The sequence below is a fragment of the Aythya marila genome, assembly GCF_965140915.1.
Source record: "Aythya marila genome assembly, chromosome: 8".
In the NCBI taxonomy this organism is placed as follows: Eukaryota; Metazoa; Chordata; class Aves; order Anseriformes; family Anatidae; genus Aythya; species Aythya marila.
In genome coordinates, this window is record NC_139049.1 from 4,053,182 (window position 1) to 4,074,047 (window position 20,866).

Sequence of the window (20,866 nt, forward strand, 5' to 3'; positions counted from 1 at the left end):
ACGTCAGGACTCCGTGAAGAATCTGACGGTCTTGCAGAGCTTTCTACCTATTGAAAGTTGTCTGTTGTTTTTTTCCCAAATAGAAGACACTTCAGATATCAAATTAACAAACTTGTTAAATAATCTAGCTGTAACACAACCTTTGATCACTACACCCCGATAGCCTCTTACACTTGAAACTATTCAAACAGAGATACTATATAACTTCTGTAGTACAGGGTATCTAAGTTCCAGGCTTGAAAAAAATTAAATTCAAGACAGTAACTACTGAATACCTGTGAATAATATCCCAAAGTACTTCCTTCCTAGACCTTAGAATAGGAGGGAAGGCACAAGACATTTGGATTATATTTTCCATTGTCATTTGATAAAGTAGTTTTAGCCCTTTTTAAAATGTTAACTATATGGAAGGAGGGCAAACTTCCTGATAGCACTAACTTGTTTTTTCATAGCATAGCCTGATGACAACCAGATATGGTGCCTAACGTGACATTAATGCTTCCAGTGATAAAACAGGTTCATTTGCTTGAGCTTCTGTATCATGCTGTATTTTGCACTAGAGATGCTGCAATGTCTTACAACATAGAGGTAGAAGAAAAACATCTCAAAAAAAACAGGGAAGAAGAAATAATTTATTTCTTCCCTGCTCCCATCTGATACAGGTTGACCCACTGCAGGCCCTCATCAGCTCTACTTGCCCTTCTCTCAACCCCAGTAATTCTTAAGCTTCTTATACATCTATTCCAGCCTCTCCCTACAAATTCAAATCCCAAGTACCTCCTCTCTAACGTTGACTCCTCATTTCTTACTTGGCTTCCTATCTTATCAAATTCCTTTAGTTCATCTCCTGTCTTCTTTTTCTCACCTCCTGTACAGCTAGATTACACAGTTTTCTTTACCAGCACGATAAACTATACCACACAGGTAACAGAATCTTCTTAGGCTCTAATCCAGTGCCAAGACCTTACATAGTCTAAAGCAGCACCAAAAGAAACTGAAGTGCTTTTCAGACTGACACCAAATTAAGAAAAAATGCTAAAGAAATATAGATGCTTATATCTACTAACATATAAAAGCTTTCTTCCAAAAGCTCAGAATTCCCTATTCCCTCTGGAGATCAAGGCCCTGGCTCAAGAAGATTGACTCCTTCTATCCTAGAAAATAGCCTAAATGCTGCGTTAAAACAAAACAAAAATAATAGTAAACCAAACTACAGAAAATCTACCAGAAGAAAGGAAAACAAACAAACAAAAATATCAGAAAAATTCATAACCTCCCCCAAAAGCTTTACTTTTAACCAACGTGTTTTACGGATAGCAAAAGCAACTGAATGTAAGAAAAGTAAAGTGGAATTAAGACCTATTTTATATACATCAAAAAGCTACATGCACGTTAACTCTAGAGCTTAAAGAAAAGTTTACTTCTTCAGTAACAGTTTACTAACATAACCATTCCACACATATTTTGAGATTTCTTTTGACTGGTATTAGCTGCAGGAGTAACCTCAAGGGAGATCACCTGACTGAATTTCTTCGACTCTAGAATATACTTCTTCGTTTGAATGTGGTTAGGATGACGTAAAATAATGCAGTGAAAAGTCACAACAGTGACAAGTAAGTTCTAAGAAGCTTAAGAGCATCAGTGGAAATTAGAACATTTGCCCTTCCTGCCTGTAGAAAAATCAACAGTACAGAATGATTTCATCTTTAATGAGCAATTTAAGTTAGGCTACAGATTTCCTCTGAATATGGAACAAGAAGTATTTTGTTCTACCAAGAGTCACGGATTAGGATAATAATGTCCAAATTAGCCATGTTCGCCACAATTAACACAGTTAAAAGGCTTAAGAAAATGTTAGGACATTGGCGTACAGCCTACCTTAGAAGCAAGAACCTGAGAGCAAACTACTGCTCAGGGAACCTGTGTATCAGCAGAGTACAGGGTAAATCTAGGTGTATTAGAGTATAGCTAGCAATTTTAAAGATTTCTTTGTTGTACATTCTTGAAATTGTTTGCCTAGGTTTTCACCTAGTAGGGTATACTGATATACCCTCTTCTTTCTGGCTTATGTATAATTAAATTTAGCATTCTATTACTGTAGTGGTTAAAGATATTTTCACATCTAGCTAGATGATTGATGTGAAAAACAGCATTATTTTATGCATACTGGTTTTATTTACCAAAGATCCTTTCACTTGCAGCATATGCCTGCTGCATGTTTTATGTTTTTTGGTGTTAGCTCTGGAGAACATGAAGAGAAAGCTAATTAAGGACAAGATAATAGAATTTAATATCTACATTAGGACAGAGGTATTTTTTGTTTCCCTTTAGAAAAGGGAAAAGATTTTACATTTCTTTTACAGTGAGACGATGTCCCAGAAGCCTATCTTCACAAAATTCATGAATTCTCACAAATGGGTTACAACAATCCATACATAACACTCTGGATAGATTTGGAAGACAGGTTTGGAAATGCGGATAGCATCTATTACTTTAAAGAAGTTTGACACCACCATTTATCTACCAGGAACCTGCAGAAGAGTTAAGCATCAGAAGACTGACAACATTTACTGTTCTCTTCTCCTGAAGCTGGCAAACTGAATGAATGGATTACTCTTCTGCAATAATTTTGACAATTCAGACTGCAAACGCTGAGTAGCCTCTTTGCCAGACATTGACTTCTCCAGTGCGTTCAGTTTGTATTCTTTCTTTTTATATACTACAAAGCTATCTTTATAAAATCTTGCTGTTTCTTACTTTTTTTTTTTTTTTTTTTTTTTTTTTTTTTACAAGCTCTCATTTCATGATCCCTATTCTATTTTGGAATAGAATCTCATTAATTCAGACTCACAGAATTTGTTCTGAATGCATATTTATTAACTTTAATATTAGTTATTGATAACACAATTGTGTTAACTTCATTATTAAAATTAAATAATTATTTAACAAAATTATTCTGTGCCATTTAGTTTGTTATTATGGTTCTTGCCAGCCTCAAAAAAGTCACATTATTTTCACTATTCCCTACCAGCAAAGGAGAAACACCATTTTAATAACTTATTACTACATGTATCATTCAAAGGGATTGGTTGCAAGACAAAAGTCTGTAGCCTTCAGTTTGAACAAAAAAGTTCTGAAAAAAATTCCTCCTCAATTTTCCATTTCACAATTTCAGGACTTGATAACTAAGCTTTTTGCTTTGTCAGTACAAATAATACCTTAATTTTTACTGTAGCAGGGGAAGAAGTGGGGAAGAAACCTAAAGACATAGCAATTTCGTATAATTCTGAACGGTAAAGTTTTTGGAATAGGTAAACAAAGTACAACTATTCTGAGATTCTACATTCTACATTACTGAAAAAGTTTTGAATCTCTACTACATACAGTTTGCTTTTTAAGCACATGTAGTGGGTTTACGTGGCAAGGTTTTGGTAGCAGGGGGCCATAGGGGTGGTTTCTGTGAGAAAGATCTAGAAGCTGCCCCATGTTTGGGAAGGGCCCCACTGTTTTCCAGATCTGAACCAATAAGCAATGTTGTTTTGTGCCTCTGTGAGAGCATATTTAAGACAGAAAAAAACGCTGCGCCACACAGCAGCTGGGACAGTGAGAGGAGTGAGAAAACAGCCTTGCAGGCACCAAGGTCAGTGCAGAAGGAGGGGGAGAGGTGCTCCAGGCGCCGGAGCAGAAGTCCCCTGCGGCCTGTGGTGAGGCCCATGGTGAAGCAGGATGTCCCCCTGCAGCCCATGGAGTACCACGGTGGAGCAGGGTCCCACGCTGCAGCCCGTGGAGGAGACCACGGTGGAGCAGGTGGCCCTGCACCGACGGAGGCTGCCGCCTGTGGAAGACCCCTGCCGGAGCAGATTCCAGGCCAGAGCTGTAGCCTGTGGAGAGGAGCCCACGCAGGAGCAGGTGACCTGGCAGGAGCTGCTGCCCGTGGGGGAGCCAGGTTGGAGCAGTTTTCTCCTGAGGGATGGACCCCGTGGTACGGACCCATATCTGGAGCAGTTCTGGAAGAGCTGCTGCCTGTGGGAAGCCCACGCCGGATCAGTTCATCAAGGACTGCATCCCGTGGGTGGGACCCCACAGCACAGGGGACAAGAGTGACTGAGAAGGAGCAGCAGAGAAGAAGTGCTGTAGACTGACCATAACCCCCATTCCCCCGTTCCCCTGCGCCACTCAGGGGGAGGAGGTGGAAGAGGGTGGATGGGGGGGGAAGGTGCTTTTGGTTTCTTTCCTTTGTTTCTCACATCTCTAGCTTGTTAGTAATGAGCAATAAATCTTACTATCTTCTTATGCTGAGTCTGTTTTACCCGTTACAATAATTGTGTGATTTTCTCGTCCTTATCTCAACCTTTGAGCCCCTTTTCACATATTTTCTCCCCGTTCCTCTTTGAGGAGGGGGAGTGAGAGAGCGGCTGTGGTGGAGCTCGGCTGCCCACTCGAGCGGAACCACGACAGCACGGTTTCAAGAAGCTCAAGATTTTGAAAAAATAAGGTTGGTTTAATTATTAAAAACTCTTATATGAAAGAAATAGCATTCAGTTGTTCTTAATCTCCTGCCAAAGTTGAACCACTGAGACAACTCTATTAGACAGGAAAGGAAGAATCAATTTTCTAGACTCCCTTTAAATGCTACAGAGTAATCCCCAGACGGAAGGGAAATATTGCAGTGAAGATTTTTACTTGTTGCTTTCCCCAAAATAAGGAGACAAAAGAAAAAACTGACACTGTTTCTGTGCTGAGAATAATATAGTTTGCTCCAAATGACTTCTTGGAGTAATATTCTAATAGCTGAGCCTTCTGTAAATGGAGGGACTGACGCAACTCTGTTAGATTAGGAGAGCATCAGAAAACAACACGTGTAAAAGGTGTAGAAAAATATACACTACCTTAAATCATCATTCCTGTATATTATATAGAATTCATAGATGTTAAACAAAAAGATATTGACATGTTCGTAAGGTCATCTTTTTATGCATTTTATGAAGTATTTTTTTTAATTAGCTTAAAAATTAAGTATATCAATAACCTCGCATAGCTACCAATGATCAGATCAATCTATAAACTCTCTGCTGACAACAGCAATCACTGATAGGATACTGTTCTTTAAAATGTATTCATTAGCTTAAGATTTTATGGTTAAACTGGTGTTGACATATAAATCTATCATCCCTAAATCTATTACCCTGTACAAACCGCTAGAGATAAACAGATCTTCCTTTGTTGAGTGGCTGTAGAATCAAATGAAGCGTTTGATAAAGACAAGGTAGCTCCGCATTTACAAATGCATCAGCTGACAGTGAGCACTACTTGCTAATTGCTGACTCCCCTAGAAAAGTGGATCTTGACCTTCTTGCAGTTGTCCTATGAGATATTGCCTGTATTTGCATAATAGCATGAGGCACTTTTACTTGTAAAGCACAATGACATTTCATGGCTCACACGACAAAAAAAAATAATCTCAAAGTCTTTTACACAGACATAATAGCTAAATGCCCTCAGATCTCGGCCTCCATACTACCTTGCTATAGAGAATACGGTCAGATAGTTAAAATTAGCTGTTCATTGAAAACAGAAAGGCAAAATAGCTTAATTTGAACTTCTATAGTTATTCTGTAAAGCAGAAAATATAACAGAAAACAAAACAAAAACTTTCATTCACTTAAGTCTGGTTAGGTATTAAGTAATATTAAAGGTAAGAATGACTTCCAAATAGTAAATCATGATATATCATAAAGAAAAGTTTTAATTGCTAAACCACGCACAGGCTAACAAGTATTTTCTAAACCTGAAAGTTTGCAAGATTGATTTTAGTTTTAAGATGGCCAATCTAGTTTCATTATTCCAACACAGCGCAAGTGATTCTACCAGAAGTCATTTCTTTTTCTGTATATCAGCCATTTTGAAATAATGTCTGTATCAGACATGAAACCATTTTCTGGGAAGGGAGAAGAATCTGAAATAAAAAGTATGTTTAGCAAATTCCAAAAGCAAAAGTTAGACCCATTTTTCATGTTCACATACCTAAACGGAAGATATGGCGGATTAGTTCCAGACGAAAGTGTCCTGTACACTTCCTCTGGTGTTTTCTTTAAGTATATTACCTAAAGCAGGGGAGAGAAGAGAATGAAGATGGAGGGAAAATAAAAAAATAACCCGCCCTGATCCTGAAAAGTCGTTACCCATTTATATGCTTCCCTCAAACCACTACTCTTCCAAATATTCCATACTCCTTTACAAGCAGCTCATAGGCCATCTGCAGACCAGAGAAGACAAACCTACATAACACAAAAGCTTCAGAAATCAACAAAAAAACAAAATAAACTGGGATTTTTATCCCAGTTTATATTTATATATTTCTATGTTATCTGTGACAGTAAGCAGTCATCTATACTAGGAGTACTCTGCCCAACTTCAGATGATTCAACAGAAGTACTATGGTAGCAGCTGACAAAGGAAACATTTCTCCATCAAAGCTCAGTTGGAACTTTCTATACATGAACATTTTCCGATTCCCAGTTGTCAGTATCAAACTACCCATTAGCAAACAAGATGTCCAATTCAGCAAGCTGAACCTGTGACTATGAGAGCAGCCTCTAGTTAACACAGCACACTAAACCAAGGCTTATTCTGATATCATTGAAGGCCAGCAGTTCCACTGGCTTAACATCAGAGTAAGAAACCAGAAACATCACAGTAAGAAATAAGGAGACACCACCTTGTTGCACTTCAAATCCTATTTGTGCAGTACAACTGCTCCTAAAGTAAAACCAGCTTTGAATTTGTGTTATGTGCATTATTTATAGATACCTCAGCCAGTTTGGAGTGACACATTTTGCATGTGCAAATGTTTTGTGAACAAAGCAGCACAGCTTTCCTATCTGTTACTATCCAACTCACCTTACAGACAGCATCTACATGGCTACTCCTTCATTCTACGCACATTTTACTGCTGAATACTGAGCACCAATGATTGTTTTCTTAACCAAGACAAAGGTCCTGATCTAAAAGCTTTAAGGTTCAACTTCAGACTTTAAGCACATTGGAACAGAAGTAAGTGGTGGTCACTCCCAGAATCTCTGCAAGTTGCTTTATGCCTGGAGTTGTATCAATGTAGTGGAATTCTCAGTACTCTGTAAGATGTCAAAACGGTAGGTAGATTTGCTTGCTTTTCTTACTCAAGCATGGACAAGGGAGACAGCAAAGGAAAAAAAAAAAAACTGTTTTTCTTTAGTCTGAAAAACTCTGTGGTGATGCAGTGAAAAGAAGGTCCGAGTTCATCCTTGTCTGACTATCACAGATTTTACTACTTTGAACTACTACTGTAACTCTGGGCCAAAACCCTCTACATAAACTAATATACTTTCAAAAGATCAATGCAAAATAATAATAGCTGTTTTGTGTTTTTCCCCCTGTAAAGCCACTTTTAATTCTCTTCAAGAGAGATTTTGTAATAGGTTCATCTCCTGTTCCCACCGTGTCATTTCTCTTAATGCACATCATACAGGGGCACTGCTATCTGTAAAAAACAGTCTGAAATATTACAAGTTTTCTAGCATTTTTTTTCCCCTTTGATATGTCCATTCTTATGTTCTGAACTTCCTGAATAATCATGCAATTAAAGAAAAAGCTCTTCTCTATTGGGACATATTCCTGCTAGGCACATTATGTGTAGCAATACTGGCCACACGCACACTGCCAAGAAAATGTATGATGTACGTTCCAAAGCGCTTAGGAAACAAAAAGGGTATTTTGCAAGTCCACCTTAGCATTCATCCACTATAATTACAAATACAATTTCATTTCATCTTGTTCACACCCCCAACATACATTTTCAAATTAAAAGCATATGAACAGATCTATTCTATTGCTGTTAAGTTATCACAAGAATTCTGTGAGGCAAATGTAAAGCAATTTGAGGTGTTGTTTGAAACTGCAAAGAAGCTGTACGTGGTGCAATAGCTGAAAAGCCTTTGTACTTGCTGACCTTCCAAGGGAGGGATTACTGACTTGAGCAGTACTGGGATGTGCTTAGATTAATAGAGAATGAACCCATAAAGCTGCAGGCTGGGCTCAGAAATCTATTTTATATTCTTACATTATGAAAAAAAATCCTGCAGGCAAGTGATTGAATGTGCTTTAGTAGTTCACTATTACTCAGTCTCACTTGCTTTGATAACACTTAAGACCCAAAAAACTCAACAGCTTTTCCCTTGCACTAGCATTACAGAAGTCTAATAAAAGCTATTGGTACCAAAATACACACAAAGTAATCATGAGAAAGCAATACGACCAGCCCATCTGCTGTCTACAGGGAAAAGGAAAGAGAGCTTAGTGGATCTCTTTTCAGAGCTTGTCACAGTAAGTATTGTGTTTCACCAAGACTACTCAAAGTCAGATTTTGGTCCACTAATCAAGCTCTGATCTTAGAATTGCAAGATGCATACTCCTTGCCAGCTCTAAGGATACAGACTAGTATTACTCCTATTCTTCTCCCAGAGCGAACTATTAGATACTGGAGAACACAAATAAGTTGGGGCCTTTTTTTTTCCCCACCCCAACCAGAAGAGAAACGTAATGAATACCTTAACGTTATGCAAAGTGGCATCTGTCCCCCGCTCCACCCCCCAACTCATCCATACATTATTAGACATGAGAATATGCACCCTCCTTCATGATTTTGCAAAGAATGTGCTCTTTAATGACAAGTGGGGAGTTCTTGTCGTCCCTTCTGACTTCACAGAACATTCTGTGTAGTAGTCCCAGCAATTTAGGAGAAATCCTGAACTTCTCTGTAAGATCAGCAAAATCTTCATGTTCTTCTATTCCTGTTTTAAACGTTTGTTGTTGTTTTAACCTTAGTTTTATGACAAATGTAATCCTTGCAGAATTCTTCAGAGCAAGGATATGAATTTAGCAACTGGACATGATTAACTAAATACATTGAAAATCCATTACAAAAATTAAAATTTAGAAAATGAATCATTCTGAGATGCAATTTACAAACCGGTAAGCTGTTGTGAATCAAGTTTTAAGCTCTCTCAGACTCATGACTCTAACTAAAATATTTTAATAGCTATTCGGGTGTTTCAGTTCAACTTGTCTAAGAAGCTGTTTAAGTGAACAGTCTAAGTTGCATAATCATTACTGGAAACCCATTCCTAAAACATGATCCACTATTTTCCACGTTTCATTTTACACTTAATATTTTAGCACCAGGAAAAATAAAGCAAGCTTTCTCAATTAACTTTCGCATATTGGTAGAGTTCAAAGCTGTGGAACTTTCTGTCTCAAAAAGCTTATGAAATTGAGGACAAGACACAAACACAAAAGCCCTTGAATAAAATAATTCATCAAACAGTATGATCAAGTTGTCAAATACAAACTGTTCTTTTCACTGAAGATCATGACTAGATTCCTTCAGGTCAGAAACTTCCCTACCATGTAGCTCACGAGTGTACAACTAATGCATGTAACTGAATACAGCATCTAGAGGTAAAATGCTCTAATGTTATTTCTCAAATTAATATGCCTGGATTACAAAAGTTAAGCTTCTGTAGTTTAAAAAAAAAAAACAAAAAAAACCAGACTATTGTAATTATAATCAGATTATTATAATCATAAATTACTTTTCGGAAAAATATTGATTTTATGAATTTATTGGCATTATTATTGATCACCATAGAAGAATATGATTGAACTTCCATAGGAGGAATACACACATATAGAGAAAAATTTTGGGATGCAATGTTAAAGTAATAGATACCTTTGTGCAAACTGTTTTCCAATGTCACACTAAACTGAAATAAATTAGAAAGTGACTATGCTGCATATACATTGTTTATAGTTAATGGATGCTTTTTTGCATTGGTAGCACTGTATTAGTAAAGAATTACTCTTGGTACAGAGTATCTTCTAATAATCAAAAGATATTTACAATATCTGCTAGTCTTTGACAGCAGAGTATCATATGCAGATGTAGACCACTTGCACATGCTAGCAATTAAGAGCTATAAGCAGCTTAACACAGGCTAAGCTAGTGTTACACGTGCCTGTAGTTGTGGCACACGAGTTTACCTTATCATACACATAAGCTACCTTCTCTCACGTGTGATGAGCCACCGGATACCTACTATAGAGTACGTACACAGCCACATCATGGTACACACACTATGTGCTCCCTCCCCCCCGATATGTTCCAAAGCCACCCCCCGTACTGTAAATGGAGTTAAGTGACAAAGAAAAGGTCTCTCTAGAACCCATCCAGCAGAGTTTTCAAAGATGGCTTATAAAAGAACCAAATGACAATCTGTCTAGCCCCCTAAGGGAACATCCCTTGGGATGCTATTTTACACAAAAGAGATGTTTCTTAAGGAAGGTTAGAAGTATCCATGCAATAATTAGTACTTACGGCATATGCACCTATTAGAAAAGCTGCATTTGCTCGTTTCCTCTGGTCAAAACTGGTATAGTAAACTATCTTCTTTCTTGACAGACTGAAATACTGTTAAAAAATAAAAATAATTTTTAAAAACCACCATACTTACTGAGAGAAGAATACAATTTTAAAACAATTTAAGTAGTCACTTCTAGTAAACTGACAAGTCAAAGAATTCCTATAGAGTCTTTTGAAATTAAAGGAGAAAAAGTTCCTGGTGGCATGAACTATCTTCTTACATTGCAGATAAGAGTGCAGGGAAGCATTCACTGTTCCATAGTAAATATATTGGTTTTGCTGTGCTACTTTATTCTATAAAATGCAGTTGAATCAACACATTCAATATAAGATACTATACTTTTTTTTTTTCCTAAATATCCAAACAATACCTTATGAATGCTGTTCAAAATCATTGAAATTGTCAGACTCTCATGTGTGTTAAATCTCTTTAGCATACTAAACACATTCTACAGAGAAGACAGTCAATTTCTTTTAAAAAAGCAGTTAAACAACCCTCATCCTCTATACTACCTAAAAACGGGGTTACAGACAACATACTTTGACAGGTTTAATAACAAGAGTTTATAAAAATATTGTGCAAGTGAAAAGCCTAAAAAAAAAAAAAGTTAGGTACAGACATAACTTGTTAGTCTTGCAATTCTTCTTTATTTGGGAAGAAAAGAAGTCTCTGTCAGCATCCTGCAAACAAAACTCTCATTGAAAACAAGACCAAGAAGGAGCAGAAAAGAATAATCAGGACAATCTGCAGCAAAGCTATTTAAAGCTGAAGAGAAAATTGTCACTTAAAAATGGCAAGCTAGACAGTTTATTGCAATTTTTATTTTTCTTTATTAATTTTATTACATTAATTTTATTACATTACTTTATTAATTTTATTATACTTTGAAACCTTGTCACATATGCTTTTCCTTATAGTCTTCTATGGTTCTGTTACAGTTTGAGGAAGTCATCAACAGATACACCAGATTCTGCTTCTAAATACTTAAAGGGTATTTTTATTTTTAAAAGTTGCACAACATTTTATGAACTGCCCGTGTTCCAGTGTTGCTGTTACCCAACTTCAGTATTTTAAAACCTATTTGACAGTTTACTTTCTTTTCCTTCTTTTGACATTTGGGGGTTGGAGGTAGGGTAACTGCGGCAGGACTGTTTTATTCATTTAATTAGTGCCACTATATTTCACTTCCATACATTCATAAACATTGAATATCATCTTAAATCTTGTTGCGAATTCTAGGACTGCTTTCACTGCAGAAACAAACTTTGCACCCAAAAAAACAATAGCTAAAAAAAAACAATAGCTGATAAACTCAGGAGAAACGTGATATACGCATCACAGTGAGCTTTTTACTCCCACCCTTCATGGTGCCTTTAATTAGCAGCTCTAACTGTATGTTCCAAGCTGGTTTTATTACCCACAACTTCCAGAGGTGGATACAGCATGAGAGCTAATGCCAGTGTGTGCATCTAGATAGGACTACAGGTGCTGAGAGGGATAATTGCCATTGATTGGAAGATATCATGTCTTGAGATCAACAGCAACATCTCTCAGAGTATATACAAACATACAGGGTATAAGCAGTTATTTAATTAGTGAAGCTTTCAATTATTATTAAAACTTGTCAAAATTTTAAGATCCCTCCTTTCTTCCCCCTCCTCAATTTTTTAATTTTAGTGTTCTCTAACTGCAGTTCCGCCCATGATATGTGGGTGGGATAAGATTACAGTAGTTATGCAACAGTGACAGAACTTCAATTATAACTTGTTGACTACTACTTTTTTAAAGCAAAGTTCTTCGTAACAGTTTACAGCTCACCTGAAATACCACTTGAAACTGCAAAAAGCACAGGCTGCTAGCTAGCAGGAGTTCTATTTAACAATACCACATTTCATGTTTTATTTTACAGAACAGACTTTTTTTTTTTTTTTTTTTTTTTTTTTACCATATAGGTATATCAGGTCAGACCAATTCTGAAACACTTATGTACCAGCACAATCCAGAGCGGTAGCCCACCTTAAATGCTCCCAGAACATTTAAATGAAAGCAGCATAGCATTTTAACAGCTTCAATTTCAAAAAGCAATTTCATAATCTTTATGAACCATATAGATCATATGGAATATTTAATTATTTTTTTTAGTCCTGACTAAAGCTTTAACACAAAATTGAAAACTGAGGCTACTGAATGGCTTACAGCACAGCAAGCAGAGGAGAATTGCATCAGAATAGAACGAACCACTATTTTTGTTTGCACATGGGTTAACGAAAATCAAAGTTTACAGCAAATGCTTGCTGAAGTGACTTACTGCTTGAAGTGCAGCATGCGTGATTGCTTCTCTTAACGTGAACAAATTCGCAACTCAATTACACTTTCAGTATTAATACTAAGTTACATAAACTAGCTTAGTATTGTTAAACGTACTAGCTTAGTATTATTAAACAAACATGCTGGTTTTTCAAACACATTTAGTAGGCTAAGTCTAGTCCTTTGGCTAGGTTCAATAAGTGTTAGGACACTTATTATCATTTTTTTTTAATTTTTTATTTTTAAGAAACAGCTCCAGAGCTCCACCTGAATGTAGAGCTTTTGTTTCCTCAGGTACTGCAGAAGGAAACAAAAATGTTTCAACAACGAATTTCTCCATATGAGTTGTCTATAGAATAGCTATAGTTAAAAGATGATATAGCAATACAGTTGCAAAACACCTTTTACTTTTAAAAGGTTAAAATACGTGTATTGTGAAGCACTAAAGATATTTTTCTTTACCAACAAGAAAATTTCTGTAGCACTCACACATCACTAGAACATAAAATGAAACAAAATTCATCTTGTTAAGATGCATCCCAGAGGAATAAACTGAAAGACAGGCTTTTGAAATAAAAGCAGAGGTTACAGAGAAGCGTGGAAGTTTTTTTTTTTTTTTTTTTTTTTTTTGTTGTTTGTTTTTTTTTTTTTTTTGAGGTGATGAAAAAACTCATTGGTGCATGATAGGACTCCACAACACATTTTTTCACTTTAAAATTATTTTAATTTTATAAAAAGATGAATTCTTGCTTCTTGAAAACCTCAAGAGAGATTTACATGCACAGAAATTGACAACAAGCCTAGAAGGTGCTACTGTGGGCAATTACTAGATTAATACCTATTAGAATCACCAGATCACCATGTTACTGTACAGTAATTTAGTTAATGGATATAGTTTAATATACTTGCATTGTTCAGCAAGAAATTACTGCAATGTGTTTAATAAAGCTGGATAAATGTAAACACTGTTTACGTATACACTAAAATATACGTGTGTAACGGTGAATGTAACGCTTGCAAACTGGGCGTGAAAAAATCACATATTAAAAAATGTCTCTCTGACTTGCCTCATAACCTAAGCTGTCCTGAAGGAGACGTTTGTAATTACTACAGTTCCATGTATATGACCAGCAGGTTATTTATACTGAAAACAAAAAACAAAACCCAGAACCCTCTGCAATTTCACAACACAGTTAGTATATGAGAACTGTTAACCCCACAGTTCATAACCCTGCCCAAACCTTCCCTGCCTTTGATCTTCCATAATTCATATCATTTTTGTCAGCAACTTTCCCTCTAATTACCCACTTCTAAATTTATTGAGGTTTTATAAGGTTATATGTGCATGAAACCCAGTAGTTTTTCAAATTGTTTTATGAAATTGGACATTTCAATCGAAGAAAAAATAAATTTCATAATTGAATTGCAATTTCTTAGTCAAGCGTTTTCCCAAACAGGATTCAATGAACAAGTAGGAAGATCGCATGTCCAAGCATTTTTTCTTGCTGTTGACTCAGCTAGTCAAGATCATCTCCATAGCAATCAGCAAAACATTACAAACAATGTCAGTAAGGTTTTCCTGTAAAGCATAACTTTAGTACTTTACCTCTAGCTTTCTCAGCAAAATTGATATTTGAATAAATCCTTCAGTGTTTCTGAACAGAACTATTCACAATTTTTAAAGCGAGTCAGCATAAAGTTATGATAGTTTACTTTAAAATGCTGGTCTGCCATAGAGTACATTTCAAACAGCGATGCCTTTCGCTCCTTACCTGCTTCCTTCTTCCAAAAAGGAGAGGTGGAAGCAGAGAACTGCCTCCTCTGTGGTTAATCCCTCTCCCAAAAAAGAAATAGATACAGCTAAAAGATTTGTGGGGTTTTGTTTTTTTAAATGAGATCTTATTACATTTTTCCTGTTTCTACTCATATAAATTTTAAACTTAAGAAAAGCCTTCCAAGTCTTAAATTCCTTTTGTGATACCATGGCCACACAAAAATTATAACATGTAGTGCATAATTTTTTGTGCCACACTTCTTTTAAAAACTTTTCATAAGAAAAGTACACACAGCGTATACCCAACCAGGTACATACCAAATCATAGCTGGAGTCATCTGGGCTTAAGCACTGTGATTGCCTCAGGGTCCCGAGAGTGTTGCAATATAGCAACAGCAACTATCCAACAGCAGAGGTTGGATTTCCAGAGGATTATAAACCACAGTGTCTTAACTTCCTATGATCAGCCACTGCTTGTGCTGGTCCCAGAGCACGGTTACCTTTAATGCAAGTGTATGCAAGCAGCAGGTTGCCAAACAGGACTCTTTCCCCCAGTTCAATAGGCACTTCCCATCCAAAAAAACATCAATCACAGGCTGCCCACGTGTCGCCCTGGTGCCCCATGAGAATTACCATACTTCTGCTGCAACAGTTGCCCACTGCATCAATGCCTTGCCAGCAGGTAAGTCACAGGTCACAAACTTCTGTCTTATACACACACTAGTTCAGGCCTCATGTGGGAGAAGTCCCTGCAGGGAGGCTTGTGAAGGACAGACATGAGAAAGTGAGAGGTAGAAGAGCAGAGAGAGTAGAAACTGAGAAACTCAACTAGCAAAGCTGAGCAATAGTCTTTTGTAGCTAGATCTACAGTACAAATCAGTTGCATGCTTAGCCTTAGGATTAGGTCTTTCAAGTCTACTTACCCACTGCAGATAGTATGTAAGTTAGGACAGAGTCTGGCATGTATTTTAACTATCAGAGAAGCAAAGTTCATATTAGCAGGTACTGGCCTATCTCAGACATAGTGCCAATTAGGCAGGCTGAAATCTATTCATGCAAGAGTTTCTACACTACTCGGGTGGTATTCCAAGCTTCGGCTGTTTGATTTCAGGTATTACTTACGAGTGGTTGCACTCTCAGGTTACCCTTCTCTATTATACATTAGAGAGTTTAAGTTAACCTATTTGGAATTCCTCTATGGTAAGGTAGCAGCAATAAACAGCACCTCTTTTCCAGGTGATCTGCATGAGATTTCTGTTCCGTTCTTGCCAATCTGTACTCTTCATCTTGTACTGTGAGTTGTTTTTTGTTGTTGTTTTTTTCCCCAAAAACATGAAAGTTACATTAAAATAACATTAAGGTATACTAAGCCAACTCTGCAAATATCAGTTACTCATTCAGTTTCAATTTGGCTCCCTTATATATTTTTTCCAATTACAATATATGACCTTTGATATGATTTTAGACAACTACTTCATAGAGACAGGACAAACACTTTGCAGTCAAAATAAAAGCTACCATGGAGGAAGATAGCTAAGTTTTCTATTTCAACTGCAGAACAACTCAAGATTGTCTTAAATGTACAATCCTTATTTGGAAGCAGGAGAATAAGAGGGCTTCTACAAAGGAATTGATAGCAGTGACACCTCTGCAAAGTGTCACTACAGAAAAAAAAAAAAACATGTTATGTGTAAAAGACCTTTCTGTAACACTTATTACAAGCAACATTTTATTGAACTGAAAGATTTCAAAGTTTTAATTTTTTGCTTGAGTGAGATTTAAATAGTGTGATTTTGGAGTCTGTTTTATTCTTGTTCAAAGGGGTCAGGGACAGGGAGTTGTTTGTTTTAATATTTTTTGTGGGGGTTGTTTTTCGGGGGAATAGTTGTTTTGTTTGTTTTTGAGTTATTCATACTAACATACCAACTCATTCGCTGCAAACTCATGAAGTATCCGTATAACCAGACTGTTTCTTGTTACTATTTTGTCATGAAACGAAGGTTATGAAAAATGGTGAACCACTCACCAGTAGCTCACCCACTAAGCAACAATCAGGGCATATTCCTTCTTCCATTCTTCAGAGGGAAAAGAATTCAGAACAAAGAAGAGCCTTAAAGCTTAGTTGCAACTATCTAGATAATGAGAACCTAATAATTGCTTTCAAACTGAATAATAGGTTTTAGCTGAGTTTCAAAGCACAAGAATATAGGAACATTGTTTTTAAACGAAGCTTACCTTTAATTTCTTATTTAGTTTACAGCAATATCTGTATAACATTGCCAAATTTAAAGGTCCAAAATCTGCATAGAAACTGGGAGAAAAGAACAAAAATGTGTTATTTATACAAAGTGCTAAGCAAGTTTCAGCATGCATGTTGTTGATAGTTAAAACTGTTAAAGAGTAACTTTTGGGGAATACGAAGTAAACAATAGACATATGGCACTAGATAAAACCCTATATAGGTTCATTTAAGAGGAAAATAGTAACAGTTAATTTGAAAGCATATGTAGCTTCAGTTTAAGGTGCTGCAGTAACCACCTTTTCCATTATACGTGCACACACACTAACTTTCACCATATCCAGTCCGGGTTTGGCTAAGACTACAGACAAGGAGAGTAGAGGACTTCAAGACGTGCTCTACTCTCCTTTTAGCCATGCTGCTCTCATTCTAGATATGTCCTCATCTCAATCAGCTATAGAGCCTGTATCATTAGATGCTATGAAGTATAAGCAGAATTTTACAGCTTCGAGGAAATTGTATTTAATAATGTCCAATCTTGGTATCTCTCTGGAATTGAAATCTATTTCCTTTTATTCCATCCTCCCTTATTCCAGAGACTACATATTATACATATACCCTTTACAGAGAATGTGTGTTTCCTTTTTGACACTTAGTCCTCTCATCTCTAAGCTCTCTCAATTTATTATTTAATTAATGTTTTTTCATTGTTCTTCTTCTTTTCTTCTAGATTTTCCTCAAACGTTCTCATTACCCCTGAAGCAGCAACTGCTGCCTTTTGGATAAGAGATAATAGCAACAGGCCATACAGAAAAATTATTGCAAAATAAAGGTTGCCTGTAGGGATTCACAGTGCTTTTCGTAGCTAACCCTAAGAGCTATACTTTTGAGGCTTACCACTTTATTAACATCCCCCATACATATCCTCTCAAACAAAAAAAGACCAAGCCCAGTGAAAAAGAGACAATTGTATTAGCCTGATTGCCGTTCAAAAGGAGCAGCCAGCCTGCCACACCAGTGTTATTTCGGTATCATCTACTGTACAACATCAAATAATAGTATAAGTGCTTGTTAAGATTCAGTTCATCCCCTTCAGTACAAAACATTAGGACATAATGCTTAAATACAGAAGCTCATTAGCTGGGTCAAAGACTAAGCTGTCCAACTCAGGACTTTATTTGTAGGTTGCATGGAAGTTAAGTGAAAATTTCAGGGGCAATAAAGCAGTGACTGACTTGAGATTCCACATCTTTTCTAAGATAAGACTGCCAGATATGGTCAACAGTTACAGGTACTTTTAAAAAAATATTCTCTGTTAAGTTTTTAATTGAGATGAAATGAAGCGCAACATATAGTTCCTATAACACTGCCCTGATCAGCCTAATGATAAATGAACTGTGTATTCAGCTATAATGCACTGAAAACCTAAAGCCATGCTGCTTTAGGATAATAAATTTTCATTACTAATTATTTGCTATAAGTACAGCAATATGAACTCACATAATCTACTTTTACCTTTCAGCATGATTAAGCTCAAACAGGAACATAGGAAAAACACATGAAAATTAATTTACAAATCAATTTATACACGACAGACAGATTACTTACTGTTTTGATGGAGGCAAGAAAAAGATGCATTTATTCAGTCAATCCATGAAGTAACAGGGTATTTTTACAAAATAGACCTATTCAGATTCTCTCAGGAGCCAAGCTAGAGTTAACTTAAATTTACTACTTCTCCATCATTTACTACTAAGTACACTGTGCTTTTCTTAATACAGTAAAAAAAAAAAAAAAAAAAAAAAAAAAGAGTAGCAGTACTGAACGCCCTGGTATTATTACCACTATTTAAAACACTATCAGGAAGAGAGGGTATTTTTGGTGAGTGGTGCACCACTGCTACCCATACACCAAAAAGAACCACTGTCAGCTCCCAGTTCATTTGCCCAGCACCACCTAGGCGGTATAAACAAGCTGACTTCACTGATACACCGTTGTTGTGGTTGCATGAGGGAAAAAGTTTATTTCCTACACAAATAATTTTAATTTTTTATACTAACTTTGTTAAATTTGAATAAGCTTGAATGTCTATAATGGAGCTAAGTGACACAAGTGTTTCGCAATTCTTGAAATCAAACAGTCCTGAAAGATAACAAAACTCGGTACTGAAGTCAATGAACTCTGTTCCACAACCCCCTTCTTCTATCCTTAAAACTAAATACAATTTCTGATAAATTTTAACAGAAGAGTTCAGTCTTATCCACTCTTACTACTTTTATTATAAAAGGCCATTTTTTCCTTGAATTCAAGACACTTGATCCTACTCAGACAGAGGATTTTCTTCTTAAGAACAGAATTTTGAGAGAGTGAGAAATAAGTGGAGGATGGGAAATTGGGATGGAATAGCGATGAGGAGAAACAGCACACCAACTCATCCGTTAAGTTAAGGAATTTTATCTGGTAAAAGTTAAAGATAAAAATACAATAAATCAAGTCTAATTAGTGATAGTCACTGGTAACAATCTATGCAATATTAGTTCATTTATATTTCTTTTATGGGTAATAGATCCATTGTATCCAGACGTATCTCTATGTTTCTGTAAGTATTTGAATGCGGTAAGACATTGGGACGTCTCTGAAGCTTCAGCCAGTTAAGACAGAGTCATTTGCTACGGAGGTGGGAACCAGATATGAGAACAGAAGGCAAGTATAGTATTAATCTACACTTAATTATATTTTGTTTTAATCAAATACCTTGATGATAGCTTAAATTATTCTTCCCCCTCATCCCATGGAAACTTACTATCCTTACACTTCTCCAACCATGTAATGGTAAAACCCACAAATATACTATATGAATATTTAAACACTTTACTTCATAAATGCTAACATAATGCTACCTGGGAGCAGTAGCATAGATCTCTTGTGTCTGTGTTCTCCTTAGAATCAACTCCTAGATCCACCCCTTCTTATCAGTTCTTACAGGAGATCATTTGAGTTATTTGGTTACCCAGGAACTGCTATTCACCTGGAAAGGCCAGCCCAAATGAGCTCATCAGTTCACTCTGGCATGCCAGTACAGTCTTCCAAGGAATTTAATCATGAAAAAAAAACAAAAAAAAAACAACAAAACGTTGTCTAGAACTCTTTGGGACAGTAACCTGCTCCTGATTGCAGTTCTGTGCAAGGCCACATGAAGGTGCCACCAGTTAGGTCACGCCTCAGGCACCTCTGCTGCATGCTACTTCTTCCTGTGTATTTGCACAGGGCTGACCCTAGCACAGCAGCAGCGTGATAAGCAGCTTTCTGATCCTGAAGTATTGGATGGAGCCTGGTAATGGTCAGTGAAGCCAGACAGTCTTTGAAACGAACTGATAACCTCCATATTAACATCACAATCAACTTATTTATGGCCAAGGTATCAAGTTATCTTTCAAAGATAAATTGAACTGCTTGTATTTTACCCTAGAAACCTAATAGTGAACACAAACTTTTTGCCCTGTAAATGAATGTAGCAGAGCAGTAGTTTTATATTGCCGCTCACACATTCTGTGATACAGCAACATCAGTACAGATGAAAGGACAGGAGATTGCTGCTAGAAGATCTATTTCAGGATTCTTTTCTCCATGCCAGCTCAGTGTAAGTTCAGTGTTACTGCACCTGAACACGAGGGTGCGTGCACACTCTTGGCATCCTGTAGCAGGCACTCCCAACAGTCTGAACATGGCTCAAACCCTAATTATCATAGGGGAAAAATAATAGGACAGATCCACAAAGTCAGTCCTAACAGGGCAATAATGCTCAGAGGGGATGATGTTACTTGCATGGCAGCTTAGCCAGTTTTTGAGTTGGTAACTTGAGAACAGGGACACAGCTCAGCAATTGCAATCACTTACTGGAGCATGCTCACCAGAACTGGAGCACAGTGACTTTCTGTAAGAAGCTTGCTTTCTTGGACACGAGCAACTGTGTTAAAGTTTTTTCCTACCAAAGAAGAGCACCTCTAATTGGCTTTTATTCAAACCAAAAATTTAATTATAAGGACTTTAAGAACTAGCAGAAATGTCATTTCCTAAATACAGGACTAC

At 36.7% G+C, this 20,866-nt stretch overlaps 1 protein-coding gene across 3 annotated transcripts in view; it reads right to left on the reverse strand.

The window, feature by feature from the left end:
* CDC14A (cell division cycle 14A) overlaps positions 1–20,866 on the reverse strand; it is a 60,747-nt gene that overhangs the window by 33,213 nt on the left and 6,668 nt on the right. For 2 of the 3 annotated variants that reach the window (XM_082766265.1, XM_082766264.1), the window contains exons 3-5: positions 16,774–16,849; positions 10,412–10,504; positions 6,025–6,104 (exon numbers count right to left, since the gene is read on the reverse strand). In XM_082766265.1, coding sequence (XP_082622391.1) covers positions 6,025–6,104; positions 10,412–10,504; positions 16,774–16,849 — 249 coding nt within the window. Of the gene's footprint in view, positions 1–6,024; positions 6,105–10,411; positions 10,505–15,171; positions 15,220–16,773; positions 16,850–20,866 lie in introns of those variants that run through there. The other variant, XM_082766266.1, reaches the window with a different exon arrangement.